The following is a 19,949-nucleotide window of genomic DNA, read 5'->3' as shown; positions in this document are numbered from 1 at the left end:
TGATTGCTGATGCGCTTTCTAGGCATTATACCATGTTATCTCAACTTGATCATAAGATTTTTGGTTTAGAGACAATTAAGGATTTATATGCTACTGATTTAGACTTTAAAGAAATACTTAAACTTTGTAAAGAAGGGAAAATATGGAATAAATATGTGTTGATTGATGGTTTGCTCTATCGTGCTAACAAGCTATGCATTCCAGCTAGCTCCATTCGTCTTTTGTTGTTGCAGGAGGTGCATGGAGGAGGATTGATGGCACATTTTGGAGCAAAGAAGACTGAAGATGTGCCGACCACTCATTTCTTTTGTCCAAAGATGAGACGTGATGTCTAACACTATGTGTCGCGTTGTACTACTTGCAATAAAACTAAATCTTGTTTAAATCCACATAGTCTTTACATACCTCTTACTGTCCCTGGTGTACCATAGGAGGATATTTCTATGGATTTTATGTTAGGTTTGCCTAGGGCAAAGAGGGGGAGAGATTGCATTTTGTAGTTGTGGATTGATTTTCTAAAATGGCACATTTTATATCTTGTCACAAGAGCGATGATACTACAAACATAGCTGATTTGTTTTTCAGGGAAATCATTCGACTACATGGAGTGTCTATTACTATCGTCTCTTATTGTAATACGAAGTTTTTGAGCCACTTTTGGAGATCATTCTAGAACAAATTAGGGACAAAGCTGTTCTACTACATGTCATCCCCAAACTGATGGACAAATAGAGGTCCTCAATCGTACATTATCGACCATGTTGCATGATATCTTGAAGAAGAATATGAAGATGTGGGATGAGTGTTTACCGCATATTGAATTTGTTTACAATAGGTCAGTACACTCTACCACCAAGGTAAGTTCGTTTTAGGTACTGTATGAAGTTAATCCCCATGCTCCTGTTGATTTACTACCTTTGCCTACTTCTGAAAAACTTAATTTGGATGTTAAAAAGTATGCTAAATTTATTCTTAAGTTGCGTGAAACAACTAAAGAGAATAGAGCACATGAATGAAAAGTATAGAATTGCTGGAAGTAAAGGTAGGAAAGAAGTAAAATTTGAATTAGGTGATTTAGTTTGGTTGCATTTGAGAAATGATAGGTTTCCAGAATTAAGAAAATCAAAGTTGATGCCTAGAGCTAATGGTCTATTTAATATAATTGAGAAAATAAATAACAAATCATACAAATTGAACCTACCTGCCAATTTTAGGGTTAGTCTCACGTTTAACATTTCAGATTTGAGGCCATACTTGGAAGAATTAGATGAGCTTGAGTTGAGGACGACTCCAATTCAAAAGGGAGGATGATGAGGATATGGCTCCTTTGGATACAAGCAACACTGCTAATAATCCTCAAATCGTACAAGGACCAATTCTAAGAGCATGTGCGCGACAATTAAACCACTAGGTGAATTCATTCCTCACTGTTCATGCCTTTTTGGATGAATTACTACTAAATTTTTATGATTTTTTATTGCTTAGGAATATGGGAGAGGCATCATAAGCTCACCTGAATGTAATCATTCGAGTGCCAAGTCTACTCGAACAACAAGTCAAGCTCAAGTCAGACTTCAAATTCGGCTTGGAATCTACTGACAACACATTAGTAAAACGGGCATAACTCTCGCATACAGAGTCAAATTGAGGCGATCTTAGACTTGCTGGAGAGCTTATGACGAGATCTTTCCAATGGATCTAGCCTCAACCAAATATTCCTTATAGACTAGAATCGATGAAATAAAGTGTTGCATCACCATTGTGGGCCTTGTCAGGACTTGTTATTGTGTCGGGGTCAGAGTCCAGGTTGTGTACACCCCTTTCCACAGCTGCACAACCCTAGATCGACTTCTTCACATCCGCCTATATATACATAGTAGATGTCGTAGTTTAGGTCAAGTTTTGCTTAGATTATTATGTTTTAGACAATTTTTCCGTTTATCGGTTTGTAGAACCTCAAACGTGAGCACTTCATTGGTAATCAACAATATTCATATTGCATCTACCTGTTCTTGCTTGTGTTCTTAATTTGCTTGTAAGAAAAGCCTTCTTGGCGAGTTCAACCGCGTCTTGGCATGGTTGATAACCACGGAGTAGTGGTTGCAAGAGTTCTCGACCTGTTCTATTCGGAGCCTTTAGATCATCAACATCGAAACTCCACCAAATCAACTAATCATATTACCTTCGGAAGATCGGGCAAACCCACATCAGAAACTTAACTATTAGGAGGCATGATACTAAGTTTGTTGATATATGATCCGAATTATGAAGTTATGATGAGGAGCCAAGTCTATCGGAGCGGTGGGGCCTATGGCACCTGAGGGATCTTGGAGTGGATTTGTGATTAGATTCGAGTCATTTTTACACATATACTCTTGTAAGCCACACAGGAAGAGTTGATGACTCGTTGATATTTTCTTATTTTTAACTCTCGTGATACAGTGAAGATCGATGTCTGGAGTTTGTGGTCCCCGGCAAGGGTTTTCTCTCTACAAAATTGGTGTCTCGTGTTCTAGTTTTCTTTGATTGATCTGTACATTGGTTAATTATTTGTCTATTGATTTCACTACTTTAGAATGAGTTATCACCGATGGATTTTAATCTCTATCATAGACAGTTATGGGTTTTGTCTCTGTAGAAGTGTCTGTAATATCAGGCTTTTTATAGACGGTTACTCTGTCTATAACAGACTATACACATGTCAGTTTTGCAATACACATAGACAAATAGTACGCCTGCATTTCACCATAATCCTTGCAATAGTATTGTCTTCATACATCATCTCATTGTCATTCGGATCATGCTCCATCCTAACTAACACATTTGCTTAGCAAGCGTCTCTGGGTATTTTGTCAGTAACGAGTATTTGAAAACCGTCTGTGTCACTTTGTATGCTTTCACAATTTCTATGATAGTGTTTCTAACAAAGTTCCTAATGTGACGAACCCCGATCTAGGTTTTCTCTGTGCCTCCTATATCAGTCCCTAGATCAAATAGCTGAAATGCACAACATTCAACAGAATATTATCAAATACATACTTTGAATAAAATAATTGCCTAAAAAGGACAAACAAGGTCTCGTGGACTAGGATCTCATCCTTTTGGTTCCTAAGAAAGACGGTAGTTGGCGTATGTGTGTTGATTGTAGAGCCATCAATAATATTACAATAAGATATCATCACCCTATCCCTAGTTTAGATGATATGCTTGATGAGTTGAGTGGTTCTATAATTTTCACAAAAATTGACTTGTGAAGTGGATACCACCAGATTAGAATGAAACTCGAAGATGAATGAAAAACTGCATTTAAAACTAAGTTTGGTTTGTATGAGTGGTTAGTAATGCCTTTTAGGTTAACTAATGCACCTAGTACTTTCATGCGATTAATGAATGAAGTTTTACGAGCATTCATTGGGAGATTTGTGGTGGTTTACTTTGATGACATCTTGATTTACAGCAAGTCATATGACCTACACTTTGATCACTTACGTGCTGTTTTTAACGCTTTGAGAGATGCACGTTTATTTGGTAACCTCAAAAAGTGCATCTTTTGCACGGATCGAGTTTCTTTTCTTGGCTATATTGTTACTCCACAGGGAATAGAAGTGGATAAAGCAAAAAATTAAAGCCATAAAGAGCTAGCCAACCCCTGAGACTGTTACTCAAATGAGAAGCTTTTATGGTCTTGCGGGTTTCTATCAACGATTTGTGCAGGATTTCAGCACCATTGTTGCTCCATTAGACGAGTTGACAAAGAAAGGAGTAGTTTTCAAATGAGGACCTGCACAAGAAAAACTTACCCATGCTCATTTACTCCAACTCCCTGATTTTGGTAAGACCTTTAAGCTTGAATGTGATGCTAGTGGGATTGGGATTGGATGTGTGCTAATTCAAGAAGGTAAATCTGTTGCTTATTTCAGCGAGAAATTCAGTGGGTCAAGTCTGAATTATTTCACTTATGGTAAAGAATTGTATACTTTAGTTCGTGTGCTTGAAACTTGGCAATATTATCTATGACCCAAAGAATTTGTTATACATTCTGATCATGAATCATTGAAATATATTAGAAGTCAAGCTAAACTGAATAAACGATATGCAAAGAAGACTGAAGATGTGCTGGTCGCCCACTTCTTTTGGCCAAACATGAGACGTAACGTCGAGTGCTACGTGTCACGTTGCACCACTTGCAATAAAGCTAAGTTTCGATTAAATCCACATGGTCTTTTGTCTCTTCCTGTTCCTAGTGCACCTTGGGAGGATATTTTCATGAATTTTGTTTTAGGACTGCCTAGGACAATGAAGGGGAGAGATAGCATATTTGTATTTGTGGATCGATTATCTAAAATGGCACATTTTATACCTTGTCACAAGAGCGATGATGCTACAAACATAGCTGATTTGTTTTTCAGGGAAATCATTCGACTACATGGAGTGCCCAATACTATTGTCTCGAACCGTGATGCAAAGTTTTTTAGTCACTTTTGGAGATCACTTTGGAATATACTAGGGACGAAACTGTTGTTTTCTACAACGCGTCATCCTCAAACTGATTGTCAAACAAAGGTCGTCAACCGCACATTATCGACAATGTTACGGGCAGTTCTAAAGAAGAATTTGAGGATGTGGGAAGAGTATTTACCATATATTGAATTTGCTTACAATAGGTCAGTACACTCCACCATCAAGGTAAGTCCATTCCAGGTAGTGTGTGGATTTAATCCCCGTGCTCCTATTGATTTACTATATTTTCCTACTGTTGAAAGACTTAATTTAGATACTAAGAAATGTGCTGAATTTATTCTTAAGTTGCATGAAATAACTAAAAAGAATATAGAGAGCATGACTGAAAAGTATAAGATTGTTGGAAGTAAAGGTAGGAAAGAAATAAAATTTGAATCGGGTGATTTAGTTTGGTTGCATTTGAGGAAGGATAGGTTTTCAGAACTAAGAAAGTCAAAGTTGATATCTAGAGCTGATATACCATTTAAGATAATTGAGAAAATGAATAACAATGCATACAAATTGGACCTACCTGCAAATTTGGGGTTAGTCCCACGTTTAACATTTCAGATTTGAAGCTATATTTGGGAGAAGAAGATGAGCTTGAGTCGAGGACGACTCCAATTCAAGAGGGGGGGTGATGAGCCCATGACTCCTCCATATACAATCAATACTACTAATAGTTCTCAAATCATATGAGGACAATTACAAGAGCACGTGCACGACAATTAGACCACCAGGTGAAGCCGTTTCTCGCTGTTCATGCTTGCTTGGATGGATTACTACTAAATTCTTGTGATGTTTTATTGCTTAGGAACGTGAGAGAAACACCACAACCTTACTCGGATGTCACCCATTGAAGGCCAAGTCTACTCAGACTCGAGACTGAGTTCTAGCCGTGGTCGTGGTCGAAGTCATAGTCGTGGTCGAGTCGCAAGACAGCACGTCAGTAAAACGGGCATAACTCTCTCATACGAAGTCTGTTTTAGGCAATCTTGGACATTCTGGAAAGCTTACGACGAGCACTTTCCAATGGATATGAGCTCGACCAAATATTAGTTATAGTTTATTCATAGTCAAAGAAATAAGGTGCTGCACCACCGTATCAGACCATGTTGGGTCTTGTAATTGTGTCGGGGTCGGAGTCCAGGTTGTGCACTCCTCTTTCTATAGTTGCACCACCCTAGGTCGACTTCCTCACGTCCCTCCTATATATAGACAGTAATCATCATAGTTTAGACTTGGGTTTAGCTTAGATTATTCTATTTTAGACAGTTTCACCATTTATCGGTTTGTTGAACCCCAACTCGAGTACTTCATTAGTAATTAGCAATATTCATATTGCATTTACCAGTTCTTGCTTGTGTTCTCAATTTGCTTGCAGGAAAAGCCTTCTTGGTGAGGTCAACTGCGTCTTGGCATAGTTGATAATCACAGAGTAGTGGTGCAGTCGTTGCGAGGGTTCTCAATTTGTTCTGTTCAGAGCCTTTGAATCATCAACGTCAAAGCTCCACCAATCAACTTATCATATTACCTTTCGGAAGATCGGGTAAACGCGCATCAGGATGTCAGACATCTACACGAATAGCGTTGGTTTAATTAACAAGTTATCAAAATGGTTTTAGGCTTGGGGCATGCTGTTGGGCGCCTGGGCATTTGATGTCATCCAACAAACAAGAGTCACGTAAAGATGTGATTTGTAATGTGTTGCTTACCTATGTCACCTAGGTTTCTAGCAGTGATACCAAAGCTCACTAGAACCTAGTTGAATATGTATCTTATCACATTGTATGACGTTAGAGGGAAACAGTTTCAAAACATACAGTGGGAGTATCTTCTAATAAATTATTTATTGGAGGATACACACAAACATAGTGTTAAAACATTGCTTATATTTTTATTGTAGATTTTGAAAGTAGTTCCCCTTACAATTTCCAGATTAAATTATGACAATTGATATTGAATTGAGAATTGTTCTCACTCAATGATGCAAATGATGTGTTCTAGAGGTTCTTGTCCTGATGAACTAGCTCAAAGGTGCTATCTTGTAACTCAGGGAGTTAAGAGAAATGCCATAATTACTCTCTTTATGTCCATTGCCTCACATTGAATATCTACCGACTTATCATGAGAAATGCTGTCGTGGCTAGAGCTGGCAGTAATAGTGGATGATAGTTTATTTTAAAAAACTCATAACATTTTCATACGAAGTCGGATGAAGACAAACTTTATATCAAAATTATAGCCCTCGACGAGATCTATAACTTTGTAGTTGAAAACTTTTTCATTTGATGTAATTTAGATATCTAAATAATCGTTTGAAGTTTCAGACAGAAGATGTCAAAATGATTGCATATGCTAATGGTATCACTATTACTTCTGTGGTGGGATGATAAAGACGTATCGCGCGAGCTGAGAGGTTCTGAGTTCGAGTGCCACGAACAGCACACGCGTGTATTTCGCACGAAAAATAGTGTGACTTGTGACTTTGGTGTGTGCGTGGGGGTTCCTCAGGTGCAATAAAATATATTTTTTAATTTTTTCAGCCCCAAAAAGATGATTCGCTACCCGACTATCACTGCCGACTGAAGCCTTTAGCCGGCAGTGATAACCCCTTCACTGCTGATCCCCGGACCGGCAGTGATAGTCGGGAACTATCACTGCCCGTTACCCACTGCCGGCTTAAAAACCGGCAGTGAAACCCTTTTATGGGCCGATAGAGAAGGGTTTTTTTAGTAGTGCGGGTATTTCCTATGGTCTTGATGTTTGCGTCGAGTTGCAAATACGTGAGTTTTCTCTCCTCCTCTACTTTCTCCTTTTTCTTCAAGGGTTTGGATCCCTGCTTTATATAGGACTAATATACCGCCTTCTATCTAGCCATAATCAATAGTGAGTTCTCCATCTTGTCTATTAAGACAAAGCAGGTAAATCCGATTTGGATACTAGTCGTTCTCTAGTTGGTCAACTAATTGAGATATTCCTAGTATACGTCTTCTAAATTTCCGAGTGTATCAGGTTATGTAGATTCGGTTTCGTAGTATCCGAAGTTGTTATACATGTGCATGATATACCTTTTGCATATATAGTGTACTCCTTATACGTATATATCACATATTTAGATATTCGATATTATTAATTTGGTGAATTTATTTTACCACTCTTTTTATTGTATGATTATGATATTATCTATTATAATATTTGTATTTAACGGGCGATTGTTTTAAGGACTGATATAATAAAATTTTAAGCATATTGGAGGATGACTCAGCGGATGAGTGGTGGGCGGAGAGGCTCCGGCTCCTCCGGGTCGGCAGCAAACGCGTGCTTGTGGAGGCCGCGCGCCGCGAGGGAGTTCGCCGAGAGGACCGTCGCCGAGCGCCGCACTGAGTTGCCTGGGTCCTCGCGTTCGGCCACGTCACGGGAGAGAAGCTCGACATCCCCGCGGGTGTGTGGGATGCCGAGAAAAATGGCGGCGCGATCCTCCACTCGGGGACGAGGCTGACGATCCTCGCCACTCCGGCGTACAAGGCCGTTGTCGCGGCGCTGAGCAAGCAACTCGCCGGGTTGCCGAGGATGAGCATGGACCCGTTCGAGTACTGCTACAACTGGACGGCTGGCACGCCGGACATCCCGAAGCTGGAGGTGCAGTTCTGTTAGGCGTTCAGCGACGACCTCGCGCACATGGCTGCCACCGTTGGGCTGCCCCCCTGGAGAAGCCAACAGGTACATAAGGGGACCATGACCATCGGACAGGAAGGCATCGAACAGATAGGCATTGCCGGACCGGCTCTTCTCCTTCCCGTGCTCCTCTATTCTCTTCTCTACTGTTCATCTTCCCCACTAGATCTTCTCTCTTCCTCCTCTAGATCTTCCTCCAGATTCTTCCCCTCAGTGAGGTTGCTAACAAGAATTTTCAGTCACTTTCCTCAAGCACTAGATTCACGTCGACAACTCACATGTGTTATCTCTAAATGCAATGTCAAAATTGCAATAAGTTCATTGCACATAATGTGATACTGCAATTATAGGTGACTGAAAGATAAGAAAATTTCAGAATATTCAAAATTAGCAAAGCTGTAACTCCATATGCTTATCGCGCTGGGGACAAATACCAGCTAGCTGCATATGTCATATTCTCGCGCTGGAAGACAGAATCTTAGCCTATCGGCGCCAAGCACTGATGTCCACAAATGAAGCTATGAGGAGAGAAGTACAGTCCATCGCGGAGAGCAGAGAACAGATGCTACTTAGCTTTCTTGCATGTGGCATGGTTGCATGCAGTGGCATCATATCACTGCAGAACAAAGATGACACTCTCGTTGTCTTGAATGCGGATGGTCACAAGATGACACAAGGCTCTTGCTGCTCCGCATGCATGCGTGTGCGTGGCCAAATTAAGATCCAATCAGGAGAGTAGTGGATTCGAGCATCCTACACTCTGGGATCGAAGCACTACGTACTGGCTCTTGCAAATCACGCAGGAAATGGCCGTGAACAGCGAAGACTTGAGTGCTTTAGTTTTTATGTCCTTTTTAGCTTGATTTGGCTTTTGCTGTGGACGTCACCCAGTTGGCTGGAGTACTGCTACTACACTTGCAGCTCAATCGAAGTGGCTCACGGCTCAATGCTAAAGCATGGAAAATATATAACATCGTACGCATCCATTTCAAGACACTTTTGATCCTAGAACTCGGATGAAACTTGGTGAAAACAAATGGTATATATCGAGTTAAAATGAAACTTAGACTCGGGGCAATTAAAGTTTAGGGGCCAAAAGTGAACCCTTTCCTTTCGAGAACGCTAAGGGCGTGATTGTCTGCCGGCATCAGGCCGTGCCAGGTCCATCAGGCATAGAATCTTAATTTTAAAGATGCGCTTGTTTGAATTCTCAGGCACCCAGATGGACCTGCATGATGCATGCAGGATTAATTCCCTCAGCGTGGTCCTGTAGGTATGCTTGATTCGAGCTTCTTTCGTGAGCCAGTCCCAGTTAATTACAGTCATTAGTGTACATAAAGTGAGATTAAGCATTTCAAAATAGATTAAGGCTTAACAAGGTAAACTAGCTGCAACTGTAGTATATTTAGACGGCATAAACGTTATAGTAACATCTTTTTTTCACTTTACAAACATTTGGCATCATATGATGCATGTTTGTGCAGTAAACCAAACAACCACAGCTGACCCAAATGCAAGCAACCAAAAAACAAGCTACCCTAACATGCAGATATGCCTGAACAAGATCTAGCTAGCTTTTGCCCACTCCATTCAGCTGGCGCCTGGTGTTTCGTATATTGGTAGAGCCGTCGAAAGCACGCACCAACATTTCACATCCCTGTTTCGCACGTGTGATACCCGTAGAAAAATCTGGTATGTAATATATAGGTGTACATGTGAACTAAGCAGACTCTCCGGATCTATCTGCATTTGGAAATGTGCATGTACGTGCACCTTAGCTTCTCTCCAGACAATAGAAAACTGAGTAGAAATCCCAGCATTTGGGCACTGCTGGACAAGGAACAAACGACAAGCAACACACGCGTGCTTCACAGCTGATTTGGCTTCTAGCACAACGCTCGCCTTCAGTCCACTTTTGTTTTGTTTTTTTTTGATCCTATTCGTAGACACCACACGCTTGTTAAAGCTAGAGGACCATCACACGTTCCTCACGATCGACGGGAAGGTCAAGACAATACATAATTGATTGTTTCTTTTATTCGTAAATGTAATTGCCTAATCTCTATTCACGTATGTGTATATATATAGGTTGAATTTTTCTTGCAGGTAAATTAGCCTCGACGTGCCTACGTATTTAATTCACATGTCAATCCAGTGGTCCAGAAATGTGAATTATATTTAAGAAATAAATCAGTCACCTTACACATATAGAGCCCAACTAATTTGTGCTCATCATGCACCTTTCTTTTTTCTTTGTGCTTACAAGAATAAGAAATCAGCTGACTCTTACCAAATTTCAGTATAATTCAAACCATTTGATCTATGTATCTCTCCTCCGATGCTATCTTCGTTGTCTTCAACTCCGTCTTCAAACTTGGCCTTGAGTTAGGTTTCAACCCTCTTTTGGTTGGTCGATCGGGCTCTCACGCCAGCAAGGGTAGCGAGGGACACGTTGCAAGCTTTGGGAAGAATGCGAACAAGTGATATAAAATGGAGCTGATTTTTTTCAGGGGAAAAAAAAAACTGAATTAGCTGATGAGTGATGATTGGACATGTCTTTTCTCAGTACGCAACGCATGCTCTTTTTTAGGTGACATTTGGCGCCACGCGGATGCCACCATGTATGTTACTACTACTGCTTACCGGTGTTTACACCTGAAATCCATGCACACGTGACGTCGGAGCTGTAGAATTATACGGACACGTTAGTATATATATGCCTCCGTGGCATCCCTGGTGTAACGCCTCGTACAAACCTCTCCTCTCTCTGGTTGGCTCCCGTCCGTGCAGCAGCATCCTCACGTATACCACGTAAGCAAGCTAGCACCTTAGTCTCATTTAATTTGCACTCATGTACGGACTACTGCACTTACTTAATTATTACCTCTGTGCATGCTTGCAGGCGCCATGTCTTCGCTGGTGCCCGGCGCCGGCGGCGCTGCGCGCGAGGACGATGCCGGCCTCAACGAGCCGCTGCTCGCGAACGGCGACCGCGGCTTTCACACTGGCGGAGCGCTGGCCGCGGTGGTCGTGGCCAATGCGCACGGCAGCGGCGGGGCCAAGGAGAAGGGTGCCGTGAAGGTGAGCAAGGACAGGTACTGGGAGGACGTCCACCAGCCGGACGCCGTGGCGGCGGCAGACCTGGAGAGCGGCGGCGGGCGGCCGCTGCTGTTCTCGAACAAGAAGGTCAAGGCGACCCTCCTGTACCCCTACAGGTGTGTGCACATGTTGCTTGAATGAATGGTTGCATAATGCTCATGTTAATCTTACTACTAGCACCACGAATTTAGTGAGAGAAGAGTTGCAAAAATAGTAATAATGTTTTTACGGTTCTTGGGAGGTACCATGAGGTTCCATCAAATTATATCATCGAGATAATGAAATTTGATAGCCTCAGCTAGGTACCTCGAAATTTGGTAACTCTCAAGTTATAATTCTTGGTACCTCAGTATATGTTTCCTTTGATTTAAGACCTCCAAACATTTGCGTGGTGCATTTCCTGGAAGAGAAGCTAGAGTGTCTCAAGTCTCGACTAGCATCATTCTCAATTGCTCATACTATGAACAGATTCCTGCTCACAATGACAGAGTGTCGTGCATGAAAGCCAGAATCTGATTCTGCAATGCATCTTCAGAAATGAATATTTACATTTACCTACATTTCTGTGATTACCTTATGATAATTTTCCCCTTGTACAATCAGGACGCTGGTTCTGATACGCCTCGTCGCCGTGATCTTATTCATCGCATGGCGCATCAAGAACAACAACTCCGACGTCATGTGGTTCTGGGTGACCTCCGTCGTCGGCGACGTCTGGTTCGCCTTCTCGTGGCTGCTCTACCAGCTCCCAAAGTTCAGCCCCATCAAACGGACCCCCGACCTCGCCACTCTCCGGCAGCACTACGACCTCCCCGACGGTGGCTCCATCCTCCCGGGCATCGACGTCTTCGTTACCACCGCCGACCCCGTCAACGAGCCGGTGTTGTACACCATGAACTGTGTCCTCTCCATCCTCGCCGCCGACTACCCCGTCGACAGGTACACTTGCTACCTGTCCGACGACAGTGGCGCACTGATCCTCTACGAGGCGCTGGTCGAGGCTGCAAGCTTTGCCTCCATGTGGGTGCCCTTCTGCCGGAAGCACTCCATTGAGCCGAGAGCGCCGGAGAGCTATTTCCAGATGGAGGGGATGATCTACAACGGAAGATCACCGGGGGAGTTCATGAATGATTATAGGCATGTGCAGAGGGAGTATGAGGAGTTGAAGGTGAGGTTGGAGACGCTCCCTAGCACTATTCAGGAGAGGTCAGATGTGTGCAACAGCATGAAAGCAAAGGAAGGGGGTGCAAAAGCAACTTGGATGGCTAATGGGACACAATGGCCAGGCACATGGATTGAACCAACAGAAAACCATAGGAAAGGACACCACGCTGGAATTGTTAAGGTATGAATTAAGGTTCACTCTAATGGTTATTGATGTGTTGATTTTAGAAAAATAGAAAACTAGCACACCTCTATAGTCCAGACATACTTTGGTATACAGCTTCATATTTTCTATAAGATTTAGGCAGATACATATATAGTTGATGACACTGCTATTTGTCAATAATACGTGCTTCTTCCTTCAACGTACAGATTGTGCAGAACCATCCGAGTCGTTGTAAGCCTCAACAGGGCTTCCAAGGTAGCAATGCCAACCCAGACCCAGTCAACTTTGGTGGCGTCGATGCGCGCCTCCCGATGCTAGTCTACGTGTCTCGTGAAAAGAGCCCATGCAGCGAACACAACAAGAAGGCGGGTAACTTGAACGCCCAGCTGCGCATCTCCGGCCTGCTCTCCAACGCGCCCTTCGTCATCAACTTCGACTGCGACCACTACGTCAACAACTCGCAGGCCCTGCGTGCAGCGATGTGCTTGATGCTTGACTCGAGGGAAGGCGGCAGCACTGGCTTCGTCCAGTTCCCGCAACGGTTCGAGAACGTCGACCCCACGGACCGGTATGGCAACCACAACAGGGTCTTCTTCGACGGCGCCATGTACGCCCTCAATGGACTCCAAGGGCCTACCTACCTCGGCACTGGTTGCATGTTCCGCCGGCTCGCGCTCTACGGCCTCGACCCGCCTCGCTGGAGACCTGAAGACATCACGGTCGACAGTAACAAGTTCGGTAACTCCATACAGTTCTTGAACTCGGTCTTGGTGGCTTTGAAACAAGAACGCCGCATCACACCACCAGAGCTAGACGAGCCGTTTCTCGCTGAGATGGCGATGGTCGTGTCATCTTCGTATGATCAAGGGACAGACTGGGGCAGTGGCGTTGGGTACATATACAACATAGCCACCGAGGACATAGTGACCGGCTACCGCATCCACGGGCAAGGGTGGCGCTCCATGTATTGCACCATGGAACGAGACGCGTTCCATGGCACTGCACCGATCAACCTGACGGAGCGCCTCTACCAGATTGTTCGTTGGTCTGGTGGATCCCTAGAGGTGTTCTTCTCACCTTACAACCCATTGTTCTCTGGCCGCCGGCTCCACCTAATGCAGCGGGCCGCATACCTCAATTTCACCATCTACCCGATCACGTCGATCTTTATCATACTCTATGCCTTCTGCCCAGTGATGTGGCTAATCCCGGAGGAAATACTCATCCAGAGGCCGTTCACCAGATACGTCGTGTACCTCATCGTAGTCATCGCACTGATTCACGCCATTGGCATCTTCGAGATAAGGTGGGCGGGGGTCACATGGATGGACTGGTGGCGCAACGAGCAGTTCTTCATGATCGCCTCGATGAGCGCGTACCCGACGGCGCTGCTGCACATGGTGGTGAAGCCTCTCACGGGGAAGGGCATCCAATTCAGGGTCACTTCGAAGCAGGCTGCAGCGGCCGACGTCGACGATAAGTTCGCTGAGATGTACGAGATGCGGTGGGTGCCCATGCTGATCCCGCCGGCGGTGGTGCTGTTCTCCAACATCATGGCTATCGGCGTGGCCATGGGCAAAGCGGTCGTGTACAACGGAGTATGGTCTGTGGTGCAGAAGAGGCACGCGGCGCTGGGTCTCCTGTTCAACGTGTGGATCATGATGCTCCTCTATCCGTTTGGGTTGGCGGTCATAGGACGCTGGAGCAAGAAATCCGGTATCCTCTTCGTCTTGTTTCTGGTTGCATTTGTGGTCATTGGGCTGGTGTACATTGGCGTGCATGCGTTCCTTGTAAATTTCCTCCCGTTCATGGTGATATAGCAAAATCATTGTGTACTTTTAGTTGATAATAATACAGAATTGTTGACGTGACCAAATCATTTGAGTATTGCTCAACTTGCTAGTCATAGGCTCGTACCTGCTGATTAGTTGCCTACATGTCATGCCAGAGCTTATTTTTGTGTGAGGTGAGAAGAGCTGTTGAAGAAGAACACATCGTCATTCAGAAACTAAAGAGGTGTCGATCAAATCTAATAGGCTAAGAGACACCTAGGAATAGGAACAGGAAGATAAACCCATGGAATGGTTCAAGACGGACACGGCTTGCGCAGTCACACGTTCGAAACAACTGAAACTGAGAAACCAAATTAAAATATAACTTAGTTTATATATGATGATTGATTAATAAGGTTGTTGATTTGATTTGCTAAGTTTTGGATTGCTTGAGCTTGATTTGAACATTTTGATTATGAATTAACTGGAATTGGAGTTGGAGAAATGTGTTTGCTTGTCTTATGGTATGCATATGACAGATGCAATTTAGCGGTTGATGGCAGGTGATCGGGACTAAGCAGGTGCTTGGTGCCCGACAATCAAAGAGGTTAACCGGAGTTAAGAGTGATACTAGCTGTACACATGTAGCTCAAGCAAAACATGAAACGGGAATGAGTACGGTGTGTTGACAATGTTAAGTGAAAGGGGTGCCGATGCAAGTGATAAGGCAGCTCGAGCGATCACGAGCAGGAGAGACTTGTCAGTGATCAGGATCACAAGACCGTATTGTAACATCCTGAGTTTTAGTAAGTAAATTAATTAAAAAATTCGCTCCAAGTTAAAAAAAATTCTAATTAATTAAACCAATATAAAATCAAGAAAATTTATATATGAAGTATATATGCTCGTGTGTGTGTATTCAAATATAGTATTTGGGCTAAGTATTCCAAATAGCACTAAGACAATTTCTGGATTAATCCCTGTCTTAAATTAGTTCATATGCTATGATTTGTGATCTTTATGATTCTTTGTGTAGATATTTGAATTTGAATGTCTCTCAAATTTAAATCTACTCTTAGATTCTATTCGGCTCAAATCCAATTCAAATTCAAATTCCTTGATTCAAGTCATCTTAAGAAGCTCAAGATTCAAGTTCAAATCATAATTCAAATATATTTATTTGCATTGATCCAAATCCAAAATCAAATTAAAATTAAAATCTCTCATTTGAATCTAATTCCAAAACCAATTTTCTTTTCTTTTTCTTTTTCTTCCCCAGGCCGGATTCCTCTCTCTTTCTCGGTTTTGACCCAAGCGCCAGCCCAGCCCCTCTCTCTCTCCCACGCGTGCTCGGCCCAGCTCCCTCTCCTCTCTCCCTCCTGCACGCGCTCGGCCCAGTTCCCGCGCCGTCCCGCCTACGCTCTGCGTGCCGCTCGGCCATCCGCATGGCCACGCGTTGCCCATCCGAGTCGCGCTCGCGCCTCTCTTCCCCCTTTCCCTTGCACAAATATTTGATATTCTTGGTTATATGTGCTTTAGCATCTGGTCTTAATCTGATTAGTGTCTTCATGAAAGACACTTAGGATAGTTCAGATCTTCCGGGCAGTACGAAGGTGCTAGACCCTGTTAAACTCATTTCGACTCAGGCTTGTAAACAAAATATTTCTAGCCTTGTTGTTGGCATCATACTGTTTGATTTGAACCTGAGTCATACGAGCAGCAGGGACTACACAGTTAGAATCAACTATTTCCTATATTGCACTTCCTTGGCTTAGAATATAAACCTCCATGCGCACCTTCCAGTACGAAAAGTTTTGACCATCGAATAAAGGAATCTTTCCACCTCTCTCCATGTCGCCTATAGATCATAAAGCCGGTTAGTGACAACAAGTGATCAAACTGGCTCTGATACAAATTATATGACCAAGAACAACGACTAGAAGGGGGTGAATAGACGCCTTACAAATTTCTTACAAAATAGATGGCCTACTTCTTGTTCACCCAACGCTCCTAAAAAACGTACAAACAGAAACATAAACTTTAGAGAGACAAAGCGAGAAAGAAAGTTCTAAGATAAACCATATGCTCTATTCAAGACCATTTTATATATCTTTAAGCATAAAAGCTTGAAACTTGAGCGAATAATAAAGCAAAAAGACAGTCATCGAAAGAAGCAACTCTCTAAGTTGATGGTCTAGAGATAAGTAAATTCAAGACCCTTTCAAATACATGAGTATATAAACGTTTATGCCTCTAGCAACAAGAAGAACAACTTCCCAAAGTTGAAAAATCATAACTCAAAGGTAAAAACGAAAATCAACAAGAAAATCACAGTTGAAAAAGGAAAACTTGCAAACTTGCAAGGAAACTAATAGAGAGAGACTAGAAAAAGGGAAATTCAAGCATCTGTAAAAAACATAAACTTTATTACTTAAAGATGTCAATCCTATTTTAGATAGATTATAAGGATTTTTCTCTCAAAAACTCTCACATATTATATAGACTAAGCACTTATCTTACTCTACTTTAGAACCATAGCACTAGGCTCTCAAATGGGTGGCACAAGGGGCTTAAATGGCTGGTTCAAACTCTCTCATAGCTCTACCCCTCTATTTATAGGTTTAAGAAACTTGATCTCTAAGTTTCCTAACTTTTTAATAAAATATATCTCTCTTGTAGTACACTCCTACCTACTATCCATGGTATTTTGATATATTTCTTTCTCCGTCCATCAAAGGGCTGCAGCGCCTTCACGACATAGCTTTGTCTGGACGCAAGCTTCGCGATGGTGCCACATACTCCTCCAGTTCTCACACGATTTTGAGGTCCAACTATGAAACCCTCTGCACAATTTTTAAAGCGTGACACGTCACTTGTTTACACCTTAAGCAAGCGCTCTGATGTCGACACGTATACTCCGTCTTACGATCTTGACCGCCGACAAATCTTTCTCGCTCCCAATCCCTCAGGTCTCCTTGTCACTTGCATCGGCATCCCTCTCGCTTGACTTTGTCAACACGCCGTCTTCATCATTCGATCGTTTCATGCTTTCCCTAACCACCACGTGTACAGCTAGGATCACCCTTGACTCCGCCTAGCCTCCTTGATCGTTCGACATCAAGTACCCGCTTAGCCCCGATCACCCGCTATCTACCGCTAAGTTGCATTCGTCACCTGCACACCATGAGACAAACAAACGTATTTCTCCAACTCCAACTCCAGTTAGTCCGTAATCAAAATGTTCAAACCAAGCTCAAGCAATCCAAAACTTAATAAACCAAATCAACAACTTCGTTAATCACTCATCGCATATAAACTAAAACACATTTTAACTTAGTTTGTCGAAATGTCATCTGGAGAAAAAAATAAGATATGACCCTAATAGTCCCAGGAAGGAGAGGTTTCGATCCAGCATCCGAAGCACCAGTTGTATTGTGCACATGGCCCCCCATATATACTTCAGCCTGTTAAGATGAAGCATGCATCTGAAATTCTGAATATAATCAGGCGAACTCTCGAGTTTTGATGTGCATGTTGGAGCGGCAATTAAGACATGAGAAGAAAGAATTTGATTAAAGAAACATCATATGGGGTGTACTTGAGCAGGTACATTCAGGATGTTCTATTAATTCGATATGGAGGGTCCACCGATCTGTGCTCACACTAGTTTAGATGCAACTCTTAAGCCACAAATTGCTTAGACGTATCATTTTTCAATTGTATATTTCGTTGAGTAGAGGACATGATCGATCGATATAAGAAGAGTTCAAATATTAATTTGCCATAATCCGATAAATATCAGTTCTAGTGACTTTATCCAACAATGATACTTGCTAATATGTTTTCACATTCTCTAAATTGTGAACCTGATGACCATATGGGATGCCATCATTGGTCAGTGGGACTCCGACTATATACAACACGCATAATGATAGTTTCACATACTGTTTAGGTGGAAACTTTTCCAAAACAAAAGGTCAGGTGATGATTGGCACCAATTGGAATGAGACATCTGCTGTAGTGCTGTATTTGCTTGCTGCTTTGGGAATGATAAATGAATCAAAAGCAAAATTTTGGTTTACAAAAATATGTGGTTTGGATATCGTTTGTCCAGCTTTGTGGGCTTTATGGAAAAGTAGGAACGACATTGCTTTTTCAATATCAGTTGTACTGGAGCAGTGTAAAGCTTAGAAGTAGGGAACCATTATTCAAGGACTCCTTGCAACCTAACCAAAAAGATCACTGGCTTGTCAGCTCGAATACATTATTGGAGGCACCTTTACAGCTGAAGAGCAACTGGAAGGAAGGCTGCAACTGTGGAAGCACTCATGGTCATGGAGAAGAATATTTTAATGGCCACACAGCACAGATCTAAATTATAAAGGAAAAGGTTTCAATGGCAAATCTACCAGATCATGAATTTTATTATGTTGTTTCAAAATTTGTTCAGTTTGTTAACAGTTGTAGGCTGTCCAAACTTATTTTACGCTGAGCTTACCTGCTGTCTTGAACCATGAACTCAGTCTCATTTTGATCGAACTGGGGCATTGTTTTGATGCCCTGCAAATCTAAAAAAGTTTGCAACAACCGAGACATAGCAGATACTAGCACCATGCGAGCAGCGAAATTAATTTTACATTCGCAAACATTTGCAGCTGAAGTATGAGTATGGAACATTTTTTCTTCCATGATTGAACCCAGGATCTAGCATGTGATATATGTACTTGGATCCCGCTACCTAATAATAGACACTGTAGATTCTTCTCATTTTCTGATTAATTAGCACGTGAATTTTTAGTCTTTTTCTGAAATCAATCAGACAAATTTCTCTATTTTTCCACTCTCCATTGGTCAATAAGCACGCGAAATTATAGAGAGCCCGGTACTTAGATGTGTTCGCACCAAATCAGATCAGATCTCAATAGCTGCAAGAGATTACAGATGATTAGAAAAATGATAAGGTTCTCCCCCACATGATAGAAAACAACGGTACACAAGAATATGCAACACGATCATGATCAGCTTAAAGTAATGTTGGCACGCATCAACTTGTGCTAAAAAAACCCCCTAACATCTCAGATCTGAAGGAGAAGCAAGCGAACAAACGTACAGCGTCAAGAATAGGGTATTTTGTCCTCCCCTTTTCCATGTCTCTCACGGTGACAAGATCTGGTTTTTCCTCGCATGGCTGCGTGTGCTCGAGACAGACCCGATCATTGCATGTGCGCGGTTGCTCGAGATAACAAAAAGAAAACGAAGGAGAGACAAACTGGTTGCTGTTCCCATTCTGTCTATATTTTCAGCTGTGAACGGCGACCGAGAAGACAATGCCAGAAGCTGACTTCCACAGAACACATCCAGCCAGCCACGGGAACTTACTGTGACAGTTAACCAACTAATCGGTTCAGGCCACAGCTGGTTAACGCAGCTAGCTCAGGAGTATGCCTGACAACAGGTGCAAAAGAAGACAGAGCTCCAGCATCCATTTGCACCATGACGTGCGCTCCCCGTGATTCCGCCCGTTGCCTTGCGGTCAGCTACCCACATGGACAGGTGTGTGCGTCTCTGGT

At 42.7% G+C, this 19,949-nt stretch overlaps 1 protein-coding gene across 1 annotated transcript; it reads left to right on the top strand.

Annotated features, from left to right (window-relative positions):
* Positions 1–10,850: 10,850 nt before the first annotated feature.
* LOC133891590 (probable mixed-linked glucan synthase 3) lies at positions 10,851–14,483 on the top strand. The gene is made up of 4 exons (XM_062332317.1): positions 10,851–10,989; positions 11,081–11,393; positions 11,881–12,622; positions 12,814–14,483. Exons 2-4 carry the CDS (start codon positions 11,086–11,088, stop codon positions 14,425–14,427), a joined length of 2,664 nt encoding a protein of 887 aa, XP_062188301.1. The 5' UTR covers positions 10,851–10,989; positions 11,081–11,085; the 3' UTR covers positions 14,428–14,483.
* The last annotated feature ends 5,466 nt before the right edge of the window (positions 14,484–19,949 follow it).

The sequence above is a fragment of the Phragmites australis genome, chromosome 14, assembly GCF_958298935.1.
Source record: "Phragmites australis chromosome 14, lpPhrAust1.1, whole genome shotgun sequence".
NCBI lineage: Eukaryota > Viridiplantae > Streptophyta > Magnoliopsida > Poales > Poaceae > Phragmites > Phragmites australis.
The sequence above is the reverse complement of the archived record's forward strand: the minus strand, read 5'-3'. Positions and strand labels throughout refer to the sequence as shown.